We start from the raw sequence: 27,415 nt of genomic DNA, 5'->3' as shown, positions 1-27,415 counted from the left end.
TTTGTTCCTGGGTAGTAAGTGTTATTTCCCAATTGCTTATGCCTCAAAAGTATAGAAAATGGCTATTATTCCCCACAAACTTTGCTTTTGTGACCAGGACAGTGATATTTCAAAATATCACTATTTCCAATGGGAAAATGGGCAAATGTGTGTCTTTTCGTTCACATAAAGTTTATACTAAAGTAATACAAAGATGACTACAAAAGATTTAGAAGTGAGTAGTTTTTTTCGACTGTATTTAATGTATAATTATTATATATTATATATTTATATATATTACTCTAGTATAAATACATGTTAATTTGGATTCATATGCTGTTTTTTTTCTGACTTTATGTGAACGAAAAGACACACATTTGCCCATTTTCCCATTGGAAATAGTGATATTTTGAAATATCACTGTCCTGGTCACAAAAGCAACGTTTGTGGGAAATAATAGCCATTTTCTATACTTTTGAGGCATAAGCAATTAGGAAATAACACTTACTACCCAGTAACAAAAAAAAACAAATTTTGTTACACAGTGTTACCACTGAACTTTGAAAAGAATGCCTAAGCTACAGTTATTGTTATTATAACTGTCTAAAAAAAAGCCAATATTCTACAAAGCAAATAGAATCAGTCTGTTCCTCTTGTCTAATTGGAGCTTGTTAACCTGCTGTCTGGTTTCTCTGTCTGTCATTTATTGCACATTAAAGTATCTGACATCTTGCAATACAGCTGATAAATGAAGGAAAAAAGGCTAGTCATTGATCAGCTGGTCAAGAACAGTTATTTTATCATACCTGCGACCTATATCTGTACCACTAAAACAACAGAAGAACTGTAAACAGACAAGTCAAATAAGAGCTCTATCACAAAGGAAGATGTAGTCAAAGGAAAACTGCATGACTAGTACTTCAATGTGTGTGTGTGCATATATCAACAGCAGCTAACAGAATGAGACCCAGGACCCTCCTAGTGCAAAATCCTGTTACCTCCTGGCCTCCCTGCAGAGCAGATAAGCAGGAAATACATCACTGCTATTTTCACTAGAGGACTGGTTAAATAAAGCATTCTCACTTTCCCTGGTCTTAAATATGTATTTCCAGTCTAAAAGCTATCAGCTGAAAAAACATGACAACAGCTTCCTCCTTTTGTTAGTACTTCTCTGCCATTTGTCTGATTGGTATGTCACTGATTGGAGTGATAAATCGTCACTCTCGTCTTCTTTTCCTGAGATCCTGCTAAGTAACAATGTCATCATGAGTCATAATACAACAATGTTCTGAATGACTATTTATTTATGTATTTCTTTATTGCATTTATATAGCACTTTTTATATAAAAGTATCGCAAAGCGCTGTACAGTATATAACAGAAAAAAAAAGAACAAACCACAATGCATTTGTATAGCATGTCACACATACAACTGCCACAATCAGAAAATTTAAATAACATATTTAAATAATAGTATACACATAATACAAAAGCAGCAATTTTAAAGTTACACTAAAACCCACTAAGATAAGAAAGCCATTTTATAAAAGTGTGTTTTTAGTCTTGACTTGAAAACTGTAACGGTCCCAGCTTCCCTGACAAATGAAGGCAGAGCATTCCATAATTTAGGAGCTCTACAGGAAAAAGCCCTGACTCCTGTGTTGCTTTTGTTGACCCTAGGAATAACCATGTGGCTTTTTGTGGTTGTTTTTTCCTCCTTTATAAACTGGGCCTAAGTTTTTAAAATTATTTTTTTTTTGCTTAGAATATCCAATTATTTTATCCTTGATTTTCTCCCAATTTGGAATGCCCTATTATTATTATCCTGGCTCACTGTTGAAACTCCTGTGCTGACTCAAGAAGGCCATGATTGTTGATGGCATAACCTGGATTTGAACCACTGATCTTACACTCCATGTGGAGCACCTTAACTGGATGTGCCACTTGGGAACCCCCAATACTGAGTTTTAATGGTCAATCCTGGTGCAAGCATTTTTAAATTAATAAAAATGATAAGACGTTTGGTCTTTAAACAGTTCTTCAAATTGGCAGATCTCCCACTGTTACTGTCATTTAATGACATTAATTCTGCTGGACTCAACAAACATGGGATTAAACTGATAGCTATTTTAACAAACAGCAATTGAAAAATAGAAGTGAGCACATTTACGAATCCAGGACACAGGGTAATGCCTCCGTCCGATCAAGTTACCACCAAAAGTCGCCATTTACAGTGAGAACTGACGCTCTGCCACCGTCCGACCAGTGCCCCAAAATTCAGAGCAGTAATGAGGCAGTATCAAATGATTTTTTTTCATAGCAATCATAACAATGAAGCCAAAGCCAGCATTAAATATCACAACTTGTTTTAACTTTAAAACAGACAGTCAGACAGACAGTTCCAATCAGTTAAGGCTTTGCTGATGTCTGCCCAACAGCAGGGAATAACAACTTTTGGGTTTATAGTTTTCATCATAACTTTTTACCCTTTCCATCTTGCCTAAAAGTGTTTTTGGCAAAAGTGAATCACTGCTTAAGTGCTGTGAGCTAAAACACTGCAACCCACTACAATTATCCCCATCTTTTAATAACTAGCACACCTACTGTAAGAACTAAAAATGAATAACATTTATTTAAATAATAAAATGTATGATGGAAGTGTCACACTACAAGACATAAGAATAATATGATAACTTATCTCTGTTTCAACCAACAATAAAACAAATCATTCTGCAGACATTAAATCATATCCTGTCCATGTTCTGGAGATTGAAACAATACAACTTGTTAATTAAATGGAACATAACAATGATTTATGTGATATTAATAGGTAAAACTAATTTGGAGCATAACCCTTACTTTATAAGATTGAGTTTCCAGTCATAATGTATTTTTTAAAGAACAACTGAGCATAAAGCGGGCTACTACAGAGAACATAGCCATGTTTAAGAAGTTATATAGCAAGGTATTATTATCTGTAGTCAAATGCCTCTTTCAGTTATAAAAATATGCTATCAGCATGAGAAATTGTAACTGCTTTGCAAAAGGTAAAGCAGAAGGAATTCTAGTTTTCCGTATCATACAAAGCAGGACCTGCATCCACAACACCTTGGGGTCTGAAAAATATTCCCTTCCAATTTGCGGATCCTTTTTCAGTCAGTCCTGGTTTTCTTTCATTCATGGTCCTATTACTTTGACACTTTTATAAGGCGATCCTATTCACAGAGTGTAGGTACCCAACACTTCGTCATGACAAATAAGATAAGTGGTCTAAGAAAGATATATTGTTTGAGACTGATGCATACTGATAAATGATCCAGCGACAGACTCAATCTTTGGGTTATGAATGACATGTCGTCACTTCATTTATTGAATCATTTATCAGTACGCCATGTCCTGTTAAGAAGAACATTGTGTCGGTGGCCGAGTAACTCATGAAAGAACTGATTTTTTTCTCTTTTCTAGTTGATTTATGCCCATTAAAATGTCCAAATTAGCAAACATGGCACAATATCTAAATGCCCTGGGACTGGTTGCATAAAACACCTTAAGTATTATCTTTAAGTGTTACACTTAAGGATACATTTTCTTTTAACTAGGGTATTGATTTAAAAGTGTTAAGCTGCTTTCTGCAACACCCTTAAACTTAAGAAAACTAAGGAGAAATTTAAGGTGTTTTATGCAAATGGCCACAGGCTGTTAACTGGTACGAACAACACCCTATGAGTGGATATTGGACCATATTTAAAAACCCTGTGCGTATGAATTGTAGATTAAAAAAATAAATAAAAAATGCATGATCCAGTACAGTGCCAGTACAATGATTAAAGAGCACAGGCTTCTGTAAGGCTTATTGGCAAGGGTACTGCTGTGATGCAGTTTGGAAGGATTCCTGTCGTGGTGTTGCCCAATCCTCCAGAGTCTATACACTTCAGGTATATTATACATTATACCTGATGCTACATAGTGCTTTATTGATGCCTTCCTATTCTTGTCAGTCTCATCACAAGGCAGGCTCTTCACTTCGGTTTGTCAATTTAACCATAATTTACAAAGTCAATAGCTGGATTTCTCAGGGGGAACCTTTGTTCTCATAATTGCAACAGGCAATGTGTCTAACAGATTTGACACAGGGAGAAAGATTGCTTGTGAGATGTATGGTTGGGTAGTGCACATGTGTGAAAAATGAGGATGCTCTACATACCAAGCAACACTTAAACCTTTAGTGTTTCTGGTTGTCATGGAGCTTAGTTAAAATCACCAAGTGGCCAACAAGGCAATAATGTGAAAACACAATGGTCTTTTTGAATCTCAATAAGCACTAATATCAAAATAGTAATAAAAAAGAACAAACTTACTCTCTTTAACTTGTTCCAGTTTTCCTCCATCGTCAGCCCATTCAAGGTTCCACTGATAGTAAGGAAACAGCCAAGAAAGCAAGGAGAAAAAATAGCCTGGGGGGGGAAAACACACAATCTTATTTTTTTCTTCTCTACACTACTGACTGCGTTAGCACCGGAATGTTCATTGCCTTAGTAAAGGAAGCCCTGCATGGATCCACAAAATACATGTTGTTAAGTCTGGAATGAAAGGAGGAAATGTTTTATTTAATATGTTATTGTATGTGTACATTATTATACAGGTACAAGGCCACAGAAAATGCTGTATTTTGGCAGTTGAAAGATTTCCTAACCCTATTTGTTAGAGGGATCTCCATATGTCTCAGGTGTGATATGGTGCCTAAGACATGCAATGTATCGAAAGAGCGATGTTTACCTCCATGTTTGCTTCATATAAATTAGTCCTACCAGAAAAATAAGAAATGAATAAAAGAAAGCCTTCACTGATAGATATGCCATTATATTCCAGTAAGGCTTTACCCTGGCCAGTTGACGTCAGGCAATGGTTTGCAGTGTAGTAAAGACCATTCACACCTAATTAGGCATTTCAGAAATATATGAACAGGTCTACCTACATTTCCATCACCTTTGTGTCAGTGTCATTTCATAAATATCATTACCCTTGCTTGCCTACTGCCATCATATAGAGTATGGATCCATGGAATGTATACTGAACTGTATCTGAAATAACCTCAGTTATTGGGGATGGGGATTAATTTATTTAAACTGCTTACTGAACACAGATTGACTGGTATTCTTTGTGTGCAGAGCCTGATTGTTTGGGAAAAAAGGGTAATAAAAAAAAAGAAGTCTAGTGATATAATTACAGGTCTCCATACTATATGTGCTCACCAGAGCAGTTTATACAGATACAAGCTATGTTATGGTGTTAGGAGATGTGACTGCTTTCTTAAAGTTAAGTGTGCCACATAGCTCATAAATTAGATAGCACAGCTGTTAGCAGTGATTGTGACTCAGGCTGTGTATTTATAACTGTGTAAGAAAAAACTTTTCAGCATGGGGTAAATGTAATCAATCAAATAGATTTCTCTTTTAAATATTAGTAGCAACTACATACTGACCAGAAAAAAAAAAAAAAAAAAAAAACGTAATGTGCGAGATACAGGACACAATGGGGTCAATTTATTTTGGTATACAAACTTTTCATTCAGCATCAGCGTAATCTAAAATCTGATTTCCTATAATACATTAGTTGCCCCAATATGTCATCCATAAAGTGTAAACGTATGTCTAAGTTATCGTTCTGTTAATGACAGACACAGAACAGCCCGTTGTTGGTGTCCCAGAGGTTTTGGAGACCTATACCTTAATGAGTGGGATGTCATATCTCACTGACTTATTATCTTCATACATCCGTGGCTGTACACTACGCTTATAGGATGACAGTTTGCTGCTCCCGCTGGGTGCCATCTATTACTCCTGCTGTAGTAGGAAAGTGACCTGTTGATGTGAAGAAATATCTTGGTGCCTCTGTACTGCATCTTGTATCTTATTTCAGGTATAACTAGAAGGCAACAAACTCAAGGTTTTCTCATTCAAAGGGCAACACGTTCTTTTTAAATAACTACTATCAACCCATTAGTCTATACATCAGTCTTCGATGCTCTCTGTTATATATAAATTATTCAGTTGGTGTTTACAGGTTTTGCGGACGCAATCGATTTGTGGAATGAATGCATTTTAATGTCGTTTTTGTGAATGGCAGCTATCAGCATGTGTGACATGGCTAAATACAACAGTTTTTTTTTTTTTTTTTTAATGCTGTGAGAGTATGGTAGCATGTTAGCACTTTTACATTATTATTGCTTGATAAGTCAAGTTGTCACCTTAAAGACAAAATTATAAAATTGGATTTAAAAAAGTTTACAATGTAAAAGGGGACAAGCTAGAAAGATTGGATTCAAAGTTTACAATTTTAAAATGAAAGTTATATCACTGAACAACAAACATTATTTCATAATTTGTGAGCCACTTGACAGCTTTGCAATGGCTCCGTTTTTTATTTTAAGCAGGACATTTACAGGATTGTCCCTGGTTGACTGAAAAGATCGCAAAACAGAATGATAAGGAGTTGTGCAAAAGCAATAAAACCAACGTACAAGACCTTCAAGACCTTGACTCTGACAGAGTTAGTGCCACCCATCCCAGTTCTTGGTATGATCTCTTCACCCATTTATCTCCTTAGTCTTGTTGATTGAATCATTTTGTAGAGATGCCCCCCCCCCCCCCCCCCCCCCTTCGGATTAAACAGGTTTACACCCCAGTGGCCATGAAATCTGCCACAAATCAATGGAGTCTTCGCCATTGACAACTCCTGTACATCCGAGACCAGTTTTATTGCCTGGATTCTGGCTCCTGTTACATCACACCAGTCAGAAACTCACACTGAGATTTCCTTATACCCAAAAAGCTGCCTTTGAATAAATGTAAAGAAAGGCAAAGGTTCTAAAATTAGCTTGTGAACTAAAGGCTAAATAATCTTTAAATCCCATTATACAAACTGTATAAAAAAAGCTCTTTTCAAGGAATTCTTTTCTTGTCAATAACAGTGTGCTGTTTGTTTTGAAAGGTTAGTTTTCAATCCTGTGTAGTTAACAGAGGCCAACAAGCATAATGCTCACATATAATCACACACCTCAATTAGTCTATACACCTATCAATATAATGAACACATGACAGGGCAGGCATGTTTTCACTGGAGGTGTAAATGTGGGCAAGGAGCTTGCATTTACTGGAGCACATTTCTTTGATCTTTATATGTATATATGTATATAAAGTAATACTTTGTTTCAGTTTCTGCACCACACTGGTTTAGATCGAATGTTCCTCTCTCAGAAGGTTTTTCATGCTGAGTGCTGATTTTAGTACTGGCACACAATAACGCACTGTTCAAGACCACACCAGATGGCTCATTCTGTTTGTTAACACAATGCTGACCAAATGAGGCCTTTAACACACAGTTTTAAGAGTTAAGCTGCCGTGTAATAAGCACATATGTACTTGAACTTCACCACCTATGGGTAGTTTTTTGTTCCATCACTGTCTTCCCAAGGCTTGTTCAGTGCCAATACCAAGATGGAACACACTACATGTGTGTGGGTATACCCCAAATCAAAAGTGACTTTATGCCCACCCTGTAGGGCATAATATGATAAAATGCAATAACTACTCAAAAATGTCCACTGCTAATTTTGGTAGTTACCTAATGCATATTCTTAAGCAGATTTTAGTGCAACTTCTGTTGACTATCAGTAATTAACAGTTGAGTTTTCTCTACTATTTATAGTGCAGTGTGAAAAATACTAACACATTCTTCCTAGCGAAGATAAGATCCATTGGGCAGAATTTTCAAAAACCAGTGATGGAATACAGTAGGTCTTAACTGCATTGGCGAGAATGAGCTGGAATACTTAGATGTAACTTTGAGCATGACCCATCATATTGAATTTAATGTAATTCACCCCCATATTTTAAACGCTACATTTTCAACATCAATATTCAATATTGTAAAGCTAATCTGAACAATAGGTCAGAACAACTGACCTGGTCAAGCAGCATTTTCTTTAAAGCCACAGTTTTGTTTCCTCCAGGAACAAGCCGATCAAGGACCTTGTACCATCCTCCTACTACAGGACCCTGCAAAACAAAGAGGACATCATCATTAGGTACTGGCTGTGCCTGACGTGCGATGCCACCCATGCCAAATGCAGTACTGCTTTGTGGCAGGCTGGTGAGTGGATAGAGGCCCAGAGACAGCCTGGAGTTCAAAAAAATAACTATTTTATTATAAACACAAAAATGAAAGGGCACAAGGGCCAAAACAAAGCAATTTAAACACAAAATAAACAAAATAAAGCAAAAATACACTCACAAAAATAAAGGTTTCCAGGCTGGGCAATGCCTTCACTGGATTCAAAACATTCAAAAATCACAAACACCAAAACACCAACCTGCTTCCTCAGCTCCCTCCTCCCAAATGAAAAGCAGAGGCCTCCTTTTACGTCAGGTGGCTGGGCGCTGATTGATCGGTAATTAAACTAATCATCTAATCAACCCCAGCCACCTGAACACAATGAACCAAGGCAGGTAGGGGAATTTAACCCCATCCCTGCCAATTTCAAAAGAGCAGAGCGACCCCAGCCGATGCGGATGCGTCATCCCTGAGCGGTGCAAGGCAGGCATCCTTGGGCCATAGCTCCTCCCCTCTGGGCTCTGAGAGCGGCGGCTCCTCCCCTCTGGGCTCTGGGAGCGGCGGCTCCTCCCCTCTGGGCTGGCGGCTCGGCGGCTCCTCCCCTCTCTGGGCTCTGGGAGCGGCGGCTCCTCCCCTCTGGGCTCTGGGAGCGGCGGCTCCTCCCCTCTCGGGCTCTGGGAGCGGCGGCTCCTCCTCCTCCCTCTCTGGCTCTGGGGGCGACGGCTCCTCCTCCTCCCTCTCTGGCTCTCGGGACGACGGCAGCTCCTCCTCCCTCTCTGGCTCTCGGGACGACGGCAGCTCCTCCTCCCTCTCTGGCTCTCGGGACGACGGCAGCTCCTCCTCCCTCTCTGGCTCTGGGAGCGACGGCAGCTCCTCCTCCCTCTCTGGCTCTGGGAGCGACGGCAGCTCCTCCTCCCTCTCTGGCTCTCGGGACGACGGCAGCTCCTCCTCCCTCTCTGGCTCTCGGGACGGCAGCTCCTCACCCCTCTCTGGCTCTCGGGACGGCGGCTCACCCCTCTCTGGCTCTGGGAGCGACGGCAGCTCCTCACCCCTCTCTGGCTCTCGGGACGACGGCAGCTCCTCCTCCCTCTCTGGCTCTGGGACGACGGCAGCTCCTCCTCCCTCTCTGGCTCTCGGGACGACGGCAGCTCCTCCTCCCTCTCTGGCTCTCGGGACGACGGCAGCTCCTCCTCCCTCTCTGGCTCTCGGGACGACGGCAGCTCCTCACCCCTCTCTGGCTCTCGGGACGACGGCAGCTCCTCACCCCTCTCTGGCTCTCGGGAGCGACAGCGGCTCACCCCTCTCTGGCTCTGGGGACGACGGCAGCTCCTCACCCCTCTCTGGCTCTGGGAGCGACGGCAGCTCCTCACCCCTCTCTGGCTCTCGGGAAAGCGGCTCACCCCTCTCTGGCTCTGGGGAGCGACGGCAGCTCCTCCTCCCTCTCTGGCTCTCGGGATGGCGGCAGCTCCTCCTCCCTCTCTGGCTCTGGGAGTGACGGCAGATCCTCACCCCTCTCTGGCTCTCGGGAAAGCTCCTCACCCCTCTCTGGCTCTGGGGACGACGGCAGCTCCTCACCCCTCTCTGGCTCTGGGAGCGACGACGGCAGCTCCTCACCCCTCTCTGGCTCTCGGGACGGCAGCTCCTCACCCCTCTCTGGCTCTGGGAGCGACGGCAGCTCCTCACCCCTCTCTGGCTCTGGGAGCGACGGCAGCTCCTCACCCCTCTCTGGCTCTGGGGACGACGGCAGCTCCTCACCCCTCTCTGGCTCTGGGAGCGACGGCAGCTCCTCCTCCCTCTCTGGCTCTGGGAGCGACGGCAGCTCCTCACCCCTCTCTGGCTCTGGGAGCGGGAAGCTCGGCTCACCCCTCTCTGGCTCTGGGAGCGACGGCAGCTCCTCCTCCCTCTCTGGCTCTGGGAGCGACGGCAGCTCCTCCTCCCTCTCTGGCTCTGGGAGCGACGGCAGCTCCTCCTCCCTCTCTGGCTCTGGGAGCGACGGCAGCTCCTCACCCCTCTCTGGCTCTGGGAGCGACGGCAGCTCCTCACCCCTCTCTGGCTCTGGGAGCGACGGCAGCTCCTCACCCCTCTCTGGCTCTGGGAGCGACGGCTCACCCCTGTTTATTGGAGTGACCGGGGCATCTCCCATGTCTACCGCCAGGTAATTAACCACCATGAGGGCAACCTCTGGGAAGGACGCCGGGTGGTGTTGTTCCTTCCATTGTTCCCACCTCTCCCCATCTCGACGCCACAGTGTGTTGATAACTATAGGGAGATCGTGGACGAGGTCTGCCTCAGGGTGCATCAACCAGTCCCAGATCTCCTGGGACGGTGGTGAAGGTGGTGGTGCTGGAGGTAGTGGGGTGGCCCCTAATGCCCGGGGTGAACACTGCACCTCCTCCTGGGCCTGGTTGTAGGGGCATCCTGCCCAGTTGTGGCCGTCCTCCTCACACCGGCCACACCAGTTTGCCGGTGGCACATCTGGGCAGGACCGCCAACGATGGTCCTCCTTCCCGCACCAGGAACACCAGGGGAAGAGGCTGGCCGGGTCCTCCAGAGGTGGCTGCAGCAGCTTACATTTCTTCAGCTGCTGCTTGTCCTGCCTTTGCGGCTGTCTGCTCTTCTTTCCCATGTTAAATTTTTTTATTTTTATTTTATTAATAAATAAATAAATCAAAATACTGCTCTGAGCCTCTAGGTGGCGCTATCCCACTCTGACACCAAATGTGGCAGGCTGGTGAGTGGATAGAGGCCCAGAGACAGTCTGGAGTTCAAAAAAATAACTATTTTATTATAAACACAAAAATGAAAGGGCACAAGGGCCAAAACAAAGCAATTTAAACACAAAATAAACAAAATAAAGCAAAAATACACTCACAAAAATAAAGGTTTCCAGGCTGGGCAATGCCTTCACTGGATTCAAAACATTCAAAAATCACAAACACCAAAACACCAACCTGCTTTCTCAGCCCCCCCCCCCCCCCCCCCCCCCCCCCCCCAAATGAAAAGCAGAGGCCTCCTTTTACGTCAGGTGGCTGGGCGCTGATTGATCGGTAATTAAACTAATCATCTAATCAACCCCAGCCACCTGAACACAATGAACCAAGGCAGGTAGGGGAATTTAACCCCATCCCTGCAAATTTCTAAAGAGCAGAGCTGTGCTCTGCCACATGCTTTTTTGAGATTTGTTACATACTCATCAACAGATCTGTACCAAGTAGCTTTTTAAGCCATCTATGTATATTGGTTGGAATTTATTTTCTTACGATGACATCTACTTTTGTATGCATTTTATTATGTACGATTGTAGGCTATAAATACATATGTTTCAAGTGCCATTGGCGTTTGTAATTGTTAGTTATTATACATGTACACCATGTCTGTAACACGTCATTATATATTTATTAACTTTTAAAATTACGATAGAACTCCCTAACCCAACACACAATTTGTGGTTAAAGAAACAAGCTTGTAACCAGGAGGCCCCCGGGTCAAATCCCAGCTAAGCTACTGACTCACTGTGTCACCCTGACCAAGTCACTTAACCTCCTTGTGCTCCGCCTTTCTTGAACTCTGCAACTGATACACACCCTAGTCTTGTAAAGCACTTTGTGATGTTGGTCCACTATGAAAGGTGCTATATAAAAATAAAGATTATTATTATTATTATTATTATTATTATTATATTATTATTATTATTATTATTATTATTATTATTATATGAAACCTTGCCTGTAATTCAAAGAAGCAAAACATAAAATATTAACAAATGAACAATAAAGCATCTCTATTTTTAATTTTTTTTGGTATTCTGATAACAGTTTAGCCCACAGGTTCCCAACCTTTTTCAATGTAGGGACCACCTTGGTGTTTGGATTTTTCCCCACGGACCACATGCTATTCATTTTTTTCAGAACAGCATTTTGAAACAATTTGTGGGTTTATATGTATAAGTACACGTAGAAAGTATTTCTATAATGTACCTAACTTAACGAGATCCTGCGCTTGAATCTTCGCTACCGGGTCATCAAAGAATATTGTCATTTTGCACACTGAAAGCTGCTGAAGTTCCGGTTTCTTTTGTTTAAAATTTGTTTTTGTGACAAATAATGCACTGGGGTTTGGGCTGTCCTCGGATCCAGTAAATGTAAACACCAGTGCTGGTCCGCGCAACATTTCTAATGCAACTTACTGCACTCACTGAGTCGCCAACTTCCCTCGATGTCCATATAAAAAACACACTGGAATACGAAGACAAGGTGGATGGGAAGCAACTTGAAAAACTCAATTATTGGAGAATTACGTTTCAGTTAATGGCGGCTTTCAAGGCGATGCTTGGTTTTGCATCAAAAGGAGCTGTAATATATATTAATTGTTGAATACACCCGTAATAAAAGAAAACAGATAACGGGGGAAAGTACAGACAGCAAGCATATCTTACTATGTATAATGTAGTTAAAGCTGCTTGTTGTGTTGGTTAGTAATACATATTGCAGTAGCACAACTGCGTAACCGAATTTTAGGAGCTGATGCGGACCACCTGGGAACCACTGGTTTAGAGGAAACACATTTATACGTGGGTGATATTTTAGTACAGCTTTTAAAGCACAAATTGTTCAAGTTTATTAGCTACCTAGTTCATATGGCCTTTTTCAAAGACCAGTGTGCTTGTGTATTGTAAATCAGGAATATAACTTTTGTTTTTTTTCTGGGTTATGAGTAAACACAAACTACAAGTACTACTGAAAAAACTGCCATTACATTTAACTGCTCATTAAGAGGTTAGTTGGTGGAACAAGAAGCAGTAAACATTTAATCACTTTAACCAGTCTAACTTAAATCAGGAGTGATTTCCTTATAAGAAAAGAAAAGACATGCAGTGCATAGCATGAACACTCAGTTCTACAGCAGGAACATATTTATTGCCTCTTAAATTAATTGTTCATTCACTGCTCAGGAGTTTTAACTTGGTGCCTGCTGTACTACTTGCATACTAAATGGAATAGAAAATATAAAAATTTCTAAAACCATTTAAACAGATCACTAAATCTACAGCTAGATTCCTTAGAGTCTGTTACTGTAAATATTGTCAGTGTTCAAACATGGGATTTGGATCCTCCAATAAACATGTTGGTGTCTAAGTAGAACTACAGTTAAAGCCAGTGCTGGCACATACAGTACAGAGGGTCCTTGTAACCCTGTAATAACTGCACGGTTGTAGTGACGTGTACTAAAGCTTCTACAGGAGACTAGGAGGGTACAATAAAAAATAAGTTTGGTGAAGACTCATGTTCACCATGCTGTGTGTGACATACTGACACATGGGCCAGTTAAATAATATTATGTACATTTTAGAATATTTAACATAAGGCATACTATATACTATAGTTTATTAAACACTGATTCCTTCCATATAACAACACTTAAATGTAAATTAATTTTATTTATAGCAGTGGACTACGTGGGTATTTTGATGCAAATTAAGTGTAGCAACAACGCAAAAAACCTTGTGCTAAAATCACTGCCTAATAGTCAAAATAAATGTGTTTCTTTAAATGTGTAAGGACACCAACAGTATGCAGAACAAGCAAATAAATATCCCACTGCATTTTCACTCGACATTGTTCCATACTGTATGGATGATGTTGAATGTAGAGACTTTTAAAAGCTAAAAAGTGAAGCACATTATCATCAATGTGACAAACATAGTATCATGAAATTACAGGGAGGGATGTTACATCTCGCTGACTTATTACCTTCGTACATCCATGGCTGTTCACTATATTTTATATATTTATTTCCATACTGCTCGTTGTAGGATATAAATCTCTCATTGGTGCCTACCTTATGAAACGCACGACTGTTATTCAGAAAGTATGATTTGTGTGTTCCCTTTATGAATGCTGTATTTATGTCCTTTAAGCACTGGAGGTTCTTTCTCATATTTGTTAGATAAGTTCAAAATGCAGTCTTTGAGCGACAAGCACGGGGATCCTAAGTTACGTAAGCTTTCTCGGGAAATGGGAAATCAGAATCATATTGGACATTTTAACCACACTTTTAATGCTAAAACTAGAAAGGCTTTTTTTTTTGTTGTTTTATCGTTCAGCATTATAATTTGTACATTACCAGTTCACATTTTAAATGCAGTTGCTATCAGTGAGTTCTGATTTTGTAATATACTTTTCAATATAAATAATTTGAATGATAACCAGATTTTTTTTTTTTTTTTTTTTTTTGACAACTGGTGACAGAGTTGTCAAAAGTTGTAACTTCAGCTGCCAATCTAGTTGTTTTCTTGAAACTGACAGATGTCACTCATAATAGCAAGCACTGTTGTTCAGGGCACAGATATGTACGCCAATTAAAGGAATCTTTTGTTTGCTTTTCATACGATTCTGTACATTTTCTAAGTAATCTACTCCAAAGACTGTTTCCATGTCTTACTCTTATAAACGTGAAAAGTCTTTACCCATCTCACACACAAAGAGGTCTTTATATGCTGTTTATGTTGAGAATATTTTTACAATAAAATACAGACACAAACACATTGGAAAAATCTTAAAAAGAGTAGATTGATGAGATTGAAACCACTTACTTACAGACAGTTCTCAGCAGATCACTGCTGGATTCCAGGGATCTATAACATCCAAGAAAGTTAGTGAAGGACACCTGACAGTAGAATATAGGATTATTATTATTATTATTATTATTATTATTATTATTATTATTATTATTAAACCTTTATTTAACCAGGAAAGTCCTACTGAGATTACAATCTCCTGTTCAAGGGAGACTTGGTCAAGACATCTCATAAAAAATAAAAACATAAATTACAAAAACAATTTAGGCGCAACGGCCAAAACAAAACCATGTCTCTGTTACACAGACCATAAACTCAAGTAAGATTTATTTATGGCAAGAGAGAAAAAGATATATGTGGATCTATCTTCCCCTTGAAAACCACTATAACCTAAATAATGATATTATTAAGATTTTACTCAAATAACTGTGTTGATATGAGACTAATTGGAAATCGTAAATTAATGTATTTAAGGGAAACAGAGTAACTGTATAAGACATGCTTTAGTAAAGGAGCTGCCCAGAACAAGCTCAACATGTGGTGCTCCAGGCGTATTTTTTCCACTGCTATTAATAGGGTTCGCTGCACTGCCACCTGCAGATTTTGTCACAATATTGATAACTAGAGTAGAAGAAATTCCAGCATCGTATCTAAATCATCAGTCTATTGATTTTCCTAACAGTGGTGTGACCATGAAATAACATTCTGCATTAGGAAAAGAGTGCAGGCCATTCCGGAACCCTGGAGAAATAGCCACACACCAAAAGCATAATGATGGTTTGCTTTGTTCAATTATATAGGGCCACTGGTTGGAAGTTGGAGATACAGTAGAAACATAGAAATGGCTATTTAAACAAGAACTGGTTTGCTCTATCAAATACTGTATCCTGTATGGGGTCACTGGTTGGTTAGTTGGAGATATAAACTTTAAGTAAGAATAATTAAATCCTGACAAGCCAATATGGACACGGTTTAACACAGGGTCTTTATTAGGGGTGGCTGGTCCCATAACACAATAACTTTTGTTTACAGCACAGTACAAAAGCATCACAGTTGCTACAACAGGCATTCCGTTGCATTGTGTGCTGCTGATTGCTTCCACTAGTCTGTTTTGACTATTTGTATTGATCACAATAAGATCTGCCACAAAAGTGTGTTTTATCCTTACAAAAAGATGCAAAGTCTAAGACTTGTTTCATGAATTCTTACATGTTGCATTTGTAGGCATTAATCTGCCTAAATTAATGTCATTGGAGATCACTTCTACCACCAACAATGAAGAATGGACAACGTGGACTGCTTCAGTGAATGCCAAGCAAGCGAGGGAGAAAACTAGAAAGGAATTGTTTTACGCCACCTGTGTATGTGTAATGTACATACATTAACAGTGGTGAAGCCCATCACTGCTAGATCTTATGTGGGTTTAAAACATTTTACAAAAATCAGTCAGTAAGATGTTGCTAATATCATATTACGAATCTTTTGTTTTTCTCAACTGTTTTATTTTTGGTTCCTTTGTGCTTCTTTCCATTCACATTTATGTCAGAGCTTTCCACTGCTATCCTCTCGCTTTAGCTACTTAATCTCAAGATCTTTTTTTACCCAACTAGCCACTTGGGTGGAAGTACAGCAAGCGCTGGGTTTGTTGATTCCCTTCCAACGTTTGATTCAGCACAGCATATTATGAACTAGTATACCACAACACAGATATGTCAACATTTCAGCACCTTTATACTGGTTCTGTCACATCACCCCCCTTGGTATCAGTTTGAAAGGAAATATGATTTCCAGCGGTGGCAGGGTGAAAGCCCTGCAAAGGCAAGGGCATGTGTGTGTGGGGAATATTGGGTGGCAGGGAGGGAGTTAAAATCATGCAAAAACACGAGGGAATGTGGCTGGAGCTGTAAATTGAGTAAGTGATTAAATAATAGAGTTATCACAGGTGTTAGAGAGAATTAGTGTTGGAGTTCATGTCGGTGAAGGTTTTTCATGTTGCTGTTTCTGAGTCCTGTGTGTTTAAGTTTGTGAGTTTTTTGTATAGACCTTTTGTTTTGTCCCTTGTGCCTATTATTTTGTTAACATGTTTTGTCATGTCTGTTTAGTGTTTTGTTTATTTGTTGTTTGTTAAAGGACACCACAGCTGCGTCCTATGGGTCTGCGTCTAATGTTGTAATGCCCCGAAAGGAAGTTTGAACTACAGTGAATAGCCAGTTTGAATGACAGTAAGCACCCAGACGTCTGTGGTGCACTGACGTCAATATTCCAGATGGCTCCCTGAGAAGGGGCCCTGGGCCTGTTGCAGCAAATTCCTAGAGCTGCTGCTTAGCCTGCGGTTTCTGTCTTTGGCAGGGCGGCAGAGCCTATTAAAGCCTCCGCAGTGAGCAGCCACTGGCCGATTCCAAACATCACCTCTGGCAGCGGGCGCAGTTGGCTATGCCGCTCTTTGTGGCTGCTGGGGCCTGGGGCGCCAGTCCGCCACTGGTTTACGTACTAGATGTGGCTGCTTGGGAAGCAGGCGACTGTTGCACCGGGCCGGTACCAGGTCGATGACCTCAGTACCGATCCACTGTTTCGCAGTCACCGTGGGTGGCAACATACACGGATGCCCACCTGTAAAAGCTACTCAGTCAGTACCACACATGAGATTGAGGGAAGCCTGCTTGTTAGACAAACAGCCTTTGCAACAATGATGCTAAAAGCAGGTCACGAAAAAAGCATCATGATACTGTTTTGGGATTGCAAGCAACAACAACCGAAGTGAGTATCTCGGTCCTACACAGTGCTGATGAGCCCAACAGCTGCTCTTGTTGTATGTGTGCTCAGCACCACGTTGCAGACAGGCCTGTAAAACAGAAGAACACACAAGAGAAAATATTTTCTCTAACAGAAAACAGCTATGCAGCCTGGTGGGAGAGCAGCCAACTTATGTTGCTGTATCCCTGGGAAGGAGCGACTCGAGCCACTGGCTTCATGCGAGGCACAAGGCCGCAACGGGACGTAACAAGCAACAAACTGTAGTGTGCACAAATACACATAATTCTTAAAAACTATTACAGCAATTAGTTTAATATCACATATAATTTGAGTAAAAACACAATAAATGTGAATATATACAGATATAAGCAACAAGTACTCATCTGAACAAAGCTCTCCAATCAGGTCAGTTTTGAAAGAAAAAATGGCACAGATCTGTGAGCTCAGCCCTTTTGTGCCCTCAGGGTCAGGACCATGACTACGTTAGGCTCACTGAGCAGCTTTGCTATACAATTTTCAGGATTCGGGTCTTTAGAAGGTAAAGGTATTATTTGATATAATCGTAAGTCTTTAAGGGAAGGAAATCTTCCATTTGAAAGTGGCACAGATCTGTAGGTAAGCCATTACCAGACGGACATGTAACATGTATAGAATACCCCCTGTATATATTCTATAGAATATAATATATTAGGGTATAAATATATATATATATATATATATATATATATATATATATATATATATATATATATATATATATATATATATATATATAATAAAGACACTCAATGTGGTTTTACTTCAAACAGCCGGCATACATTTATTAAGACAGAATGGTGCACCCTGTAAAAAAAATTTGAATTTTCCTTGACTTGACATGAATCACACAGATTTGGCAGTAAGTGTATTTAGTTGATAACAATGTCCTTAGTTTATGTATATGTAGAAAGTCCAAGAAAAAGAAAAGAATCCTAAGTAGGGATCGTAGATTCCTCATTATTCAGTAGATCTTCAAAAAAGTTGTCGCATCATTCCTTACAGGAAATTTCAAACTCCAAAAAAAAACCCGACCAGGGCTCTTGAAAGGATCAATTGAAAACAAATCTTCGGTTTAAAGATTCTTCTTCTAGGGGAAAATCTTTGTATGCAACTTTTTCAGAGCTGAAAAGTTTGTCAGGACGATCGTCTAACACTTCTCTCGATAATGACCCCTCTCATCTCCAGTCAGCGTATCAATTAAAGGCTGAACTTTCTGTTAACTTGTTCATTACTTCATCTAACTGCGTGATTTTCTATGCATCTAAATTGCAACTGGGTTACAGGTGCAACAGAAAGATTGACACTGGGGTGGGTGTTATCCTCCGTCGATCTGGCTTCAGTGGCTCACTCTGTGTTCATGCCATAATAGGCGTGGCACGGTATCCAGTCCACGTGGTAAATGAGTTAATGAAAAGCATTTTTTTCTGATGTTTGTTATATTTTTAAATAAAATGGCATCTCTAAAAAAGGAATAAGGAAAAGCAACGTTTGGAAGTATTTTGAGGAACTGGACGAGAAAACGATGTAAATCATGCTAAACAAAATTGGCGTACCACAAAAACAAAAGTACAATGCTTCACCATTTGAAATGACTGTGGATGGAGCTACTGATGGCAGTGAAAATGACAACATTTGCTATGGAGTGTGAGCATGTTATCCCCTGTGAGAAAGACAGTGTGTGCGAATCGTGAATGCAACCCTTTTGAAGTTGATGTAAGATTATCTTGTGCCGGGACAAATATCCGAATATTGGAACAAAACATTTTTGACATGTATTCAGATACAAAAATCAGATGTTAACATTCGCTGGAAATGACAAAAAAACCTTTCACTTTAAAAAATGGCAATTGAACAAACCAAATGAACAAAAGCAAACCACATTATACGCACGCATGCATTATGATCTCTATGGAAGGCTGTCTGGGTCAAAAACACGTTGTGCTGTTTTAGAGTCAGAATCTCATGGGACAGAAAAAGTCATGCAAGTCATTCTGAAATGCGTCGCTTACACAGTGCCCAACTTGCTGGAAATGTTGTGTAGTGATTTTTATATAGATTTTATATTTTGTTGCGACTTTCTGTTATGTGGAATATAATAAACGAGAACCAAAATGGTGAGTTTTTCCCCCCCTTCATTTTACAATGCCGTTTGTTTTATTTGAAGTGTTTAAAGTTAAATTTCAGTTTTTATTTGCTTGTTAAGCTAAAAAAAAGGCACAAGTAATCCGCACGTTATTACTTTATGAAAACATGTCTATGGCCACTGTTTCCTGTGAAGAAGCGACAATGGCAAGGAATGAAAAAAAGTAAAAAAAAAAAAACAAATAAAATGCGCTGTGAACTTTATGTACTATTTATTTCGGGAATAAACAAAACAAAGTTTAACTTGAACTGCAATTTGGCATCCTTTGTTTTGTGGTTAAATCAGTGGGGTAAAGTAAGGCCTACACAATGAACTCTTTACTCCTGGGACATTTTTCTACTTTAACATGTTACACATCGTAACGTCTTGCTGTAAAATAAAGGCACACACACAGGGGCTTTTATTACTTTTTAAAAACAAACAAATATCCAAACAAATATTTTAAATTACTGAACGAACATGAAAATCTTGTGTTCATCCCAGCACTAAGATTATCCCAGTAATCATCAATTGCAAAATATATTTTTTGTCCACTACATGTCTGTTTTAAAATATTTAAGTATGTTTGAGTAGTAGTCATGTTTACAGAGCTCGAAAGTCACTACATATAGGAAAAGACAATGAAACCTGTAGTATAATGGTAATAATAACTTCCCAAAATATTATAATAAATCTCACAAAATGTCATTCTTTGGATTGTACCATTCACCTAGATTCCATTTGGCAAATTATTATTATTATTATTATTATTATTATTATTATTATTATTATTGTATTTTTTTTTCTAAGTGGATTTTATTGTATAACGGTTTGCTTTTAAGACACACGGCCACTGAATTTCCAGACTTCACTTTGTAGAGGGTGATGGATTTCGAGATGTGATTAAATTTCTTGAGCCATACTGTGCTTAGGTGTAAACCAGTAACAGCAAGGCTGTGTGCTGCAGCTGTTCATACAAAACTTTCAAAAGGGAGAAAAAGTTGAGATTACCACAGAGTCGTGGACCCATTTCCCCAATCTTCCCACAGGCACAAGGCTTTGTTCACTTGAAATTGTTCTTTTTATTTTGGACCGAACAGCCGTTTATGTTTAGTACAATGTCTGTTTGTATATTGGAACTACTGCACTACAGTAAAGGACCCCTGAGACACACTTCAAACAGGTAGGCCAGGCATCTCTTTAACAATTTAGCTTGTGTGAATACATTGCGTTATTTAGTAATACTTAACCATGTACAATAAACTGCACAAGGAGGTAAACATTATATTAATTATTAATATACTTGAATGTGTGTTAGATTGGCATTTAAAAATAGGAATTGTAGCAGTGTTTGGGAGGTTTATGTACACTAGTATGTAGAGGAGAGTGGCGTTAGATTCTTGTACTCGGAAATTGTAATGCTCAAGTACTCGAGTAATATATTTCTTGAAAATCCCACCCCTACTATCAAATACCGCAAACTTTTAAATCTCTAAGGCAGAACTTTTAATATCAGTCACAGCGTTCTTTACAATGTGCCATTTTATCCGTGTTAACTCCCTTTTCCAGAAAGTATTAAAGTTACTTACAAATTATAAAAAAAAACTTTAAGCAACAAACTATTCTAAAAACATTATACAATCCGAAAATGTGTTGAATATGTATATAGATCTACCTCCAATGACAATTTTAATTAGAAGTCTTTGCGATGTTAAAACACTATTTGCTTATTTAGGGTTTTTTTGGCTTTTTTTTGGCTATAGTAAGAAAATATTAGTCAAAAAATACCCTGTGTGTGTGTATTATTATGGTTTAGGTGTGTGTGTGTGTGTGTGTGTGTAGATATGGTTTAAACACTGACACCTGCACAGCATTTAAACATTCATAAAAATGTACCAAAATGCACATCCCTGATAACCACACATAAAAATACAGTCCTTCATTAACAAATATATATTTATATAGATGAACAGAATTTTCTCCACTCATGGTGTAATGGATATGCTGAAGAAGATGACTTTCCCACTTACCACAAAGAAGACTCCAATGCCCATCATCTTCACTGTCCTTTTCACACTGTGATTGGCGAAGCCTTTCCTTTCCACCAGCTGCTGGGAAATAACATCCCCAACACCTACCAGAGTACCTGAAACAACAACACCATATATTTACAGTAAATACAGAGTTACAGCACTATAAACTCCAGGGCTGAAAATAGGGTTTAATAACTACAATGTAAAGTTCAATGACAGGCATTGCAACTGGAAGTCTTTTTCAATGACTTCAGTCAAAACCTCCAGTCAAAGTGTTAATCATTTAATTTTAAGTACTGTATTTCTTAATGTAGTACTTCTTAGTATGTAATAACTAGAATGCCTCATAAGTAGAAACCAACACATGTTAAAAAAACAATATGTATAAATGCCAAATAAATAAATGACAAAGCGACAGAGATATGAAAACACAGAGATCCTTTTTGTTCACAGGAGTTTCAACAACATAAACATGTTTTTAAATGCCACCCTGTTCATGCCGACTGCAACAAAAGAATGATACTATCAGTTTCAATACAATAAAAACATGGCATGGGCACTAAAAAAAAAAAAGAAAAAAAAAAAAAAGAAAAAAAAAAAATAGTAAACATTATTTTTTTTTGTTGTGGACAAGTTCTTGGAGCTGACATCTACAGAATATGGCACTGAAGAGTTGCCAGCACATGGTCAGCAAATGGAGTCACCAAAAGTGACTAAACCTGGTTTTAGTGACTGGTTTGAGGTCAAGAAGACCAGCTACAGCCACTGAAGAGACTTCTGATTACTGCCTCGATAACTAGAACTGGCAGCAATCACTGAATAAAGATTCCATCTGTCCACCAATGGCACTAATGCGTGAATTTGAGCCTGGAGAGCCCTGTTTAGAATCACACCCCATCGATGTAGAGATTCCACCAACGCCAGAGGAGCCCATACTCGATATTGAAACATTAACAGATACCAATTTCAAACTGTATGAAGAATTGATCTCCAGATACCAAGCATTTGGATTTCCATGGATCTTGTGTTCTGATGCGTGTTACGGATGTCCTGCACAAAATAAAATTCATGTATCTGTTAATTTCATTGTATAAAGAGTTCTCCCTTGAAATACTTGACTCTGGTTGTTAATTGTGTTTTGGAAAAATTCAAGTTTGAAAAGTGTTAATTTTTGAAGCGTGTAGTTTACATTTGTTGGTAGTATATATGGGCATTAGTCTGAAGAATGAAATGCCACACTGATATTTTATTGGGCAGCAGGAGGTGCGTTTTTGCCAAATGTATTGGGAAACATGTATTGGGAAATCGCACATCCCTAAGTAAGGCACATATAAAAACAGCTATCAAGCGATAAAAAAAAAAAAAAAAAAATCGTGATTATCTCGCAATTAAAAAAAGAAAATCTTAGTTCATTTTGGTTTTAATCGCATATTAAATTGAAACAATTACTACATCCACCTAATGTAAATTTCTTTTACTACTGACGCTATTATTCTTATGCTATTATTGTACCCACTGAGACTGTCACAAAAATTTACTAGGGCCAATTTTCTTTTCATCATATCCAAAAACTGTAAACTAACAAGAAAAATGGGTAGGGTTTACATACTAAGTAAAAAAAAAAAAAGTCTTATTATCATACTTAGCTTGATTCACAGGCTTGCAGTGATCCTGAATTTCTGTTGAAACTGGTGGGTATAGTTTTTTTTTTTTTATTTTATTGTTGTTGTGTGTAGCAAAAAGCTGCTAGCATATTTTGAGAAGTGAAGGCGTGTTCAAAACGCTGGTGGCTGGAACTCACTTTGACAGTAGACAAGTATCACTTCGTTTCCATAGTCAAGACAACTCACGTACACGCTCCAATTGCTCCCCAATGCTACGTTACCATGTTTTTGTAAAACTCAAGTTGGCCTCCAATTCGGGCGCGTAGCTGAGTTCTTTGATACTATTTCACTATGCAGGCTGGATCAGGTCATTCAAAGTCAGCTTCAAAAATCTTTTCAAAATTAAAAACTGTTTCAAAATATAAGTCAAATTCTACTTGCTATGAGTGTGAGTAGAAATGAGCTCCAATGTATGGGAAAAAATCAAGGACCACAATAACAAAAGCGGAAAGGATCTCAAAATATTCTGCTATTATGATAGATTAGATGTGATTTTAGGACAGCGTCCAATATCACAAGACAGCCAGCAGTGAATTTTCTGGAGAAGTATCCATTGCCGTGTTTGGTGATAACAATGTTACAATGTCAATAAGGATGACACAGTAATCTGGTTACCTGGTTACTATCTGGCCATCTCTTGTGATAACATGAGTGAGACTTGTCCAGCTCACGTAATGACTCGAGAAACTCAGGAAACGCTATTTTTTGTGTCAACTCGCGTTGCGCCTCAACTCGAGTTGGCTTGACAATGGAAACGAAGTATAAGCGTTTTTCTGTTCAGAATGATTTTAAAAAATAAATAAACCTCCCATTCATTTTTAGTGCTTTACTCCATTACGTGGTTCAATGACTAACTTTCTATTTAAACAGTAACTGCACTCAGACACTCAATCCAATGTGGCTGCGGCCGGGATTGAAGTATGGTGTGCCAAAAGACTCAAGACACAGCAATGCGATTAACGCACGTTAAAACAATTAATCTCCAAAAGATTTAATGTGTTAATCGCTGAAGTTAACTGCGATGAATTGACAGCCCGAGTTGTCAAGTTATATGGCCAAAATGTCTTTACAGTTCTTGTTTTAAAATGTCATACATATGTCTTAATACATGTACATACTAGATAAAGACAGATTCATTGATGGCAAAATGGATGTGTTCCTCAAAACTGGCAGCACATTGAAGTTTGAATTTGATAAGACAGACTATTCTCCAACAACACTTCCATGATTCCCATAGGCTTCTATACAGTAAGTGACAGTTCCCTGGCAGGATTTCAACTTTTAATCTTGTAGCTCAGATGTACCTGTGCTACCTGCTGGGCTAGCATTGTAAGACGTTAGGTCCCACAAAATTAGAGAATGAAATCGAAGGGTATACTTTAAAATTGCTAAAACCAAAGTATCCATCAATGTAAAAATGTGCTCTCACCTTTCACTCCTGGTTTGCCAGTGTTATATCAACAAGACTTAAAATAATGTCTAAACAACACTGTAAAAAGCTGTAAAAAGCACACATGAGAAAGAAGAGGTGGTCTCAGGTTACTTCCTAGGAGGGACAGGGCTCCACATCACACAAACTAGCTGCATCAATCAATCATAGGTAATGTATGCATGCTTTGGGGGTTTCAAGTAAAACGAACCAACAGAAAAAGACAGCTAGAATGGAGTGTAACGAGGGAGGCAGCAGATGGTCATTTTATATAGTGACAATGTGGGGTTTGTTCAAGGTCAGCACTGCTTGGGGTGCTTGTTTCTGTGGATTTGCAACACCAGGTCTGACAGGACCAGTACACAGTGAGTAACCAATCACACCCATGACATGTAGTATATGTAACAGTGTGATGCACTGCAGTTACGGATTCTGACCCATCTGGGAGATGAGGTTAAAAGCTTCAAATCACCCAAATGTAACTGGCTAAAACGGTTTGCAAAACAGTTTGTCGCTAACGTTTTAATACACTGAAAATGTTTTTATAGTTTGGTGGGGAAGCACATCCGTGTTCAGAGGCTTCAGTGTTCAGCTCAGTACCAAGTAGCTCACTTAACTTACTTCAGAAAATCAGCCTTGAGGATTCTTTCCACCCAAAACAGTCTTAGATTTCAAGTCACGTGTTAATTAACTGAATATGGAAAAACAACACTGACCCCAAAGAAATGGAACCATGCTATTAAGTACAGAAACATATGCTCTATCATTTTTTTTTTTTTTATAAATAGTATGACTTTCAAATATGATGCACTTTCATGTGGATCTTTTTTTAATACCAAAATATTTCCTTTGTATTCATTTAAACATATAATTGTGTAATTATTCCTACAAACAATCTGAAAGTATAAGGGTTTAATTATCCATATCCACAATACAGTATAACTAAGCACAGCTGAGTAAAAAAAACATTTACATAGTAATTAATGGAAATGCATATAATAAATGTTATATATCCACCATCTTCAGACATAAATCTATTGCCACCAGTGTCACTTAAGAGGTAAGCAGGGGTCATTTGTAACATTACATCCATCAAACACCTTTCTGCTGCATCAGGAAAACTATATATATATATATATATATATAAAAAAAACACCTGGCAATACAAAATAGTAGCTTCTCAAAGTAAACACTGTAATGTATTGTAAGTTGAGTGCTCTTGTATTTTTAACTCAAACAAGCTGCATCAATCAATCATAGTTAATGTATGCATGATATGGCAATTTCAAGTAAAATGAACCATAAAATTAATGTCAAGTAAAGTGCTGCAGGAAATGAATTATGGTATGCTAAGAGGGTCAAGACAGAGGAGTGAGATTAACGTGCGTTAAAAAAATTAATCGCCGAAAAAATTAACGCGTTACTAGCAGAAGTTAACTGCAATTAATTGACAGCCCTAAACAGTAGTCTGTCTTGTAAATGACTGTGGTGGGGCCAGAGTAAGGGCAGATAAGTAAAAAGTCAGGTAAATAAATCCTGTGTTAAATACCATTATACACCCCTATGTATATGTATTATTTGTGTATTTATTATTATTACTATTGATATTATTGAAATGTATTTTGTTTATTTTTATAGTTTAATGTAGTTTGGCAGAGACAATGTTTGCTTTTTGTCTCTGCCAGACTACAGCTTATGAGAATGTGTGGTCGGCAGCTAATGAGTTACAGTGGCTTGCGAAAGTATTGACCCCCCTTGGCATTTTTCCTATTTTGTTGCCTTACAACCTGGAATTAAAATGGATTTTTTGGGGGTTTGTATCATTTCATTTACACAACATGCCTACCACTTTGAAGATGCAAAATATTTTTTAATGTGAAACAAACAAGAAATAAGACAAAAAAACAGAAAATTTGAGCGTGCATAAGTATTCACCCCTCCAAAGTCAATACTTTGTAGAGCCACCTTTTGCAGCAATTACAGCTGCAAGTCTCTTGGGGTATGTATCTATAAGCTTGGCACATCTAGCCACTGGGATTTTTGCCCATTCTTCAAGGTAAAACTGCTCCAGCTACTTCAAGTTGGATGGGTTCTGCTGGTGTACAGCAATCTTTAAGTCATACCACAGATTCTCAATTGGATTGAGGTCTGGGCTTTGACTAGGCCATTCCAAAACATTTAAATGTTTCCCCTTAAACCACTCGAGTGTTGCTTTAGCAGTATGCTTAGGGTCATTGTCCTGCTGGAAGGTGAACCTCCGTCCCAGTCTCAAACCTCTGGAAGACTGAAACAGGTTTCACTCAAGAATTTCCCTGTATTTAGTGCCATCCATCATTCCTTCAATTCTGACCAGTTTCCCAGTCCCTGACGATGAAAAACATCCCCACGGCATGATGCTGCCACCACCATGCTTCACTGTGGGGATGGTGTTCTCGGGGTGATGAGAGGTGTTGGGTTTGCGCCAGACATAGTGTTTTCCTTGATGGCCAAAAAGCTCAATTTTCGTCTCGTATGACCAGAGTACCTTCTTTCATATGTTTGGGGAGTCTCCCACATGCCTTTTGGCGAACACCAAACGTGTTTGCTTATTTTTTTCTTTAAGCAATGGCTTTTTTCTGGCCACTCTTCTGTAAAGCCCAGCTCTGTGGAGTGTATGGCTTAAAGTGGTCCTATGGACAGATACTCCAATCTCAGCTGTGGAGCTCTG

General features: G+C 39.2%; 1 protein-coding gene across 1 annotated transcript in view; it reads right to left on the bottom strand.

The window, feature by feature from the left end:
* LOC121316592 (protein Mpv17-like) overlaps nucleotides 1-27,415 on the bottom strand; it is a 64,966-nt gene that overhangs the window by 8,301 nt on the left and 29,250 nt on the right. Inside the window, exons 3-5 of the mRNA XM_041251637.1 lie at nucleotides 21,613-21,728; nucleotides 7,943-8,035; nucleotides 4,337-4,432 (exon numbers count right to left, since the gene is read on the bottom strand). Coding sequence (XP_041107571.1) covers nucleotides 4,337-4,432; nucleotides 7,943-8,035; nucleotides 21,613-21,728 — 305 coding nt within the window. The remainder of the gene's footprint in view (nucleotides 1-4,336; nucleotides 4,433-7,942; nucleotides 8,036-21,612; nucleotides 21,729-27,415) is intronic.

The sequence above is a fragment of the Polyodon spathula genome, chromosome 6, assembly GCF_017654505.1.
Source record: "Polyodon spathula isolate WHYD16114869_AA chromosome 6, ASM1765450v1, whole genome shotgun sequence".
Taxonomy (NCBI): Eukaryota; Metazoa; Chordata; class Actinopteri; order Acipenseriformes; family Polyodontidae; genus Polyodon; species Polyodon spathula.
Note: the sequence above shows the minus strand (reverse complement) of the source record. Positions and strands in the feature narration are given on the sequence as shown.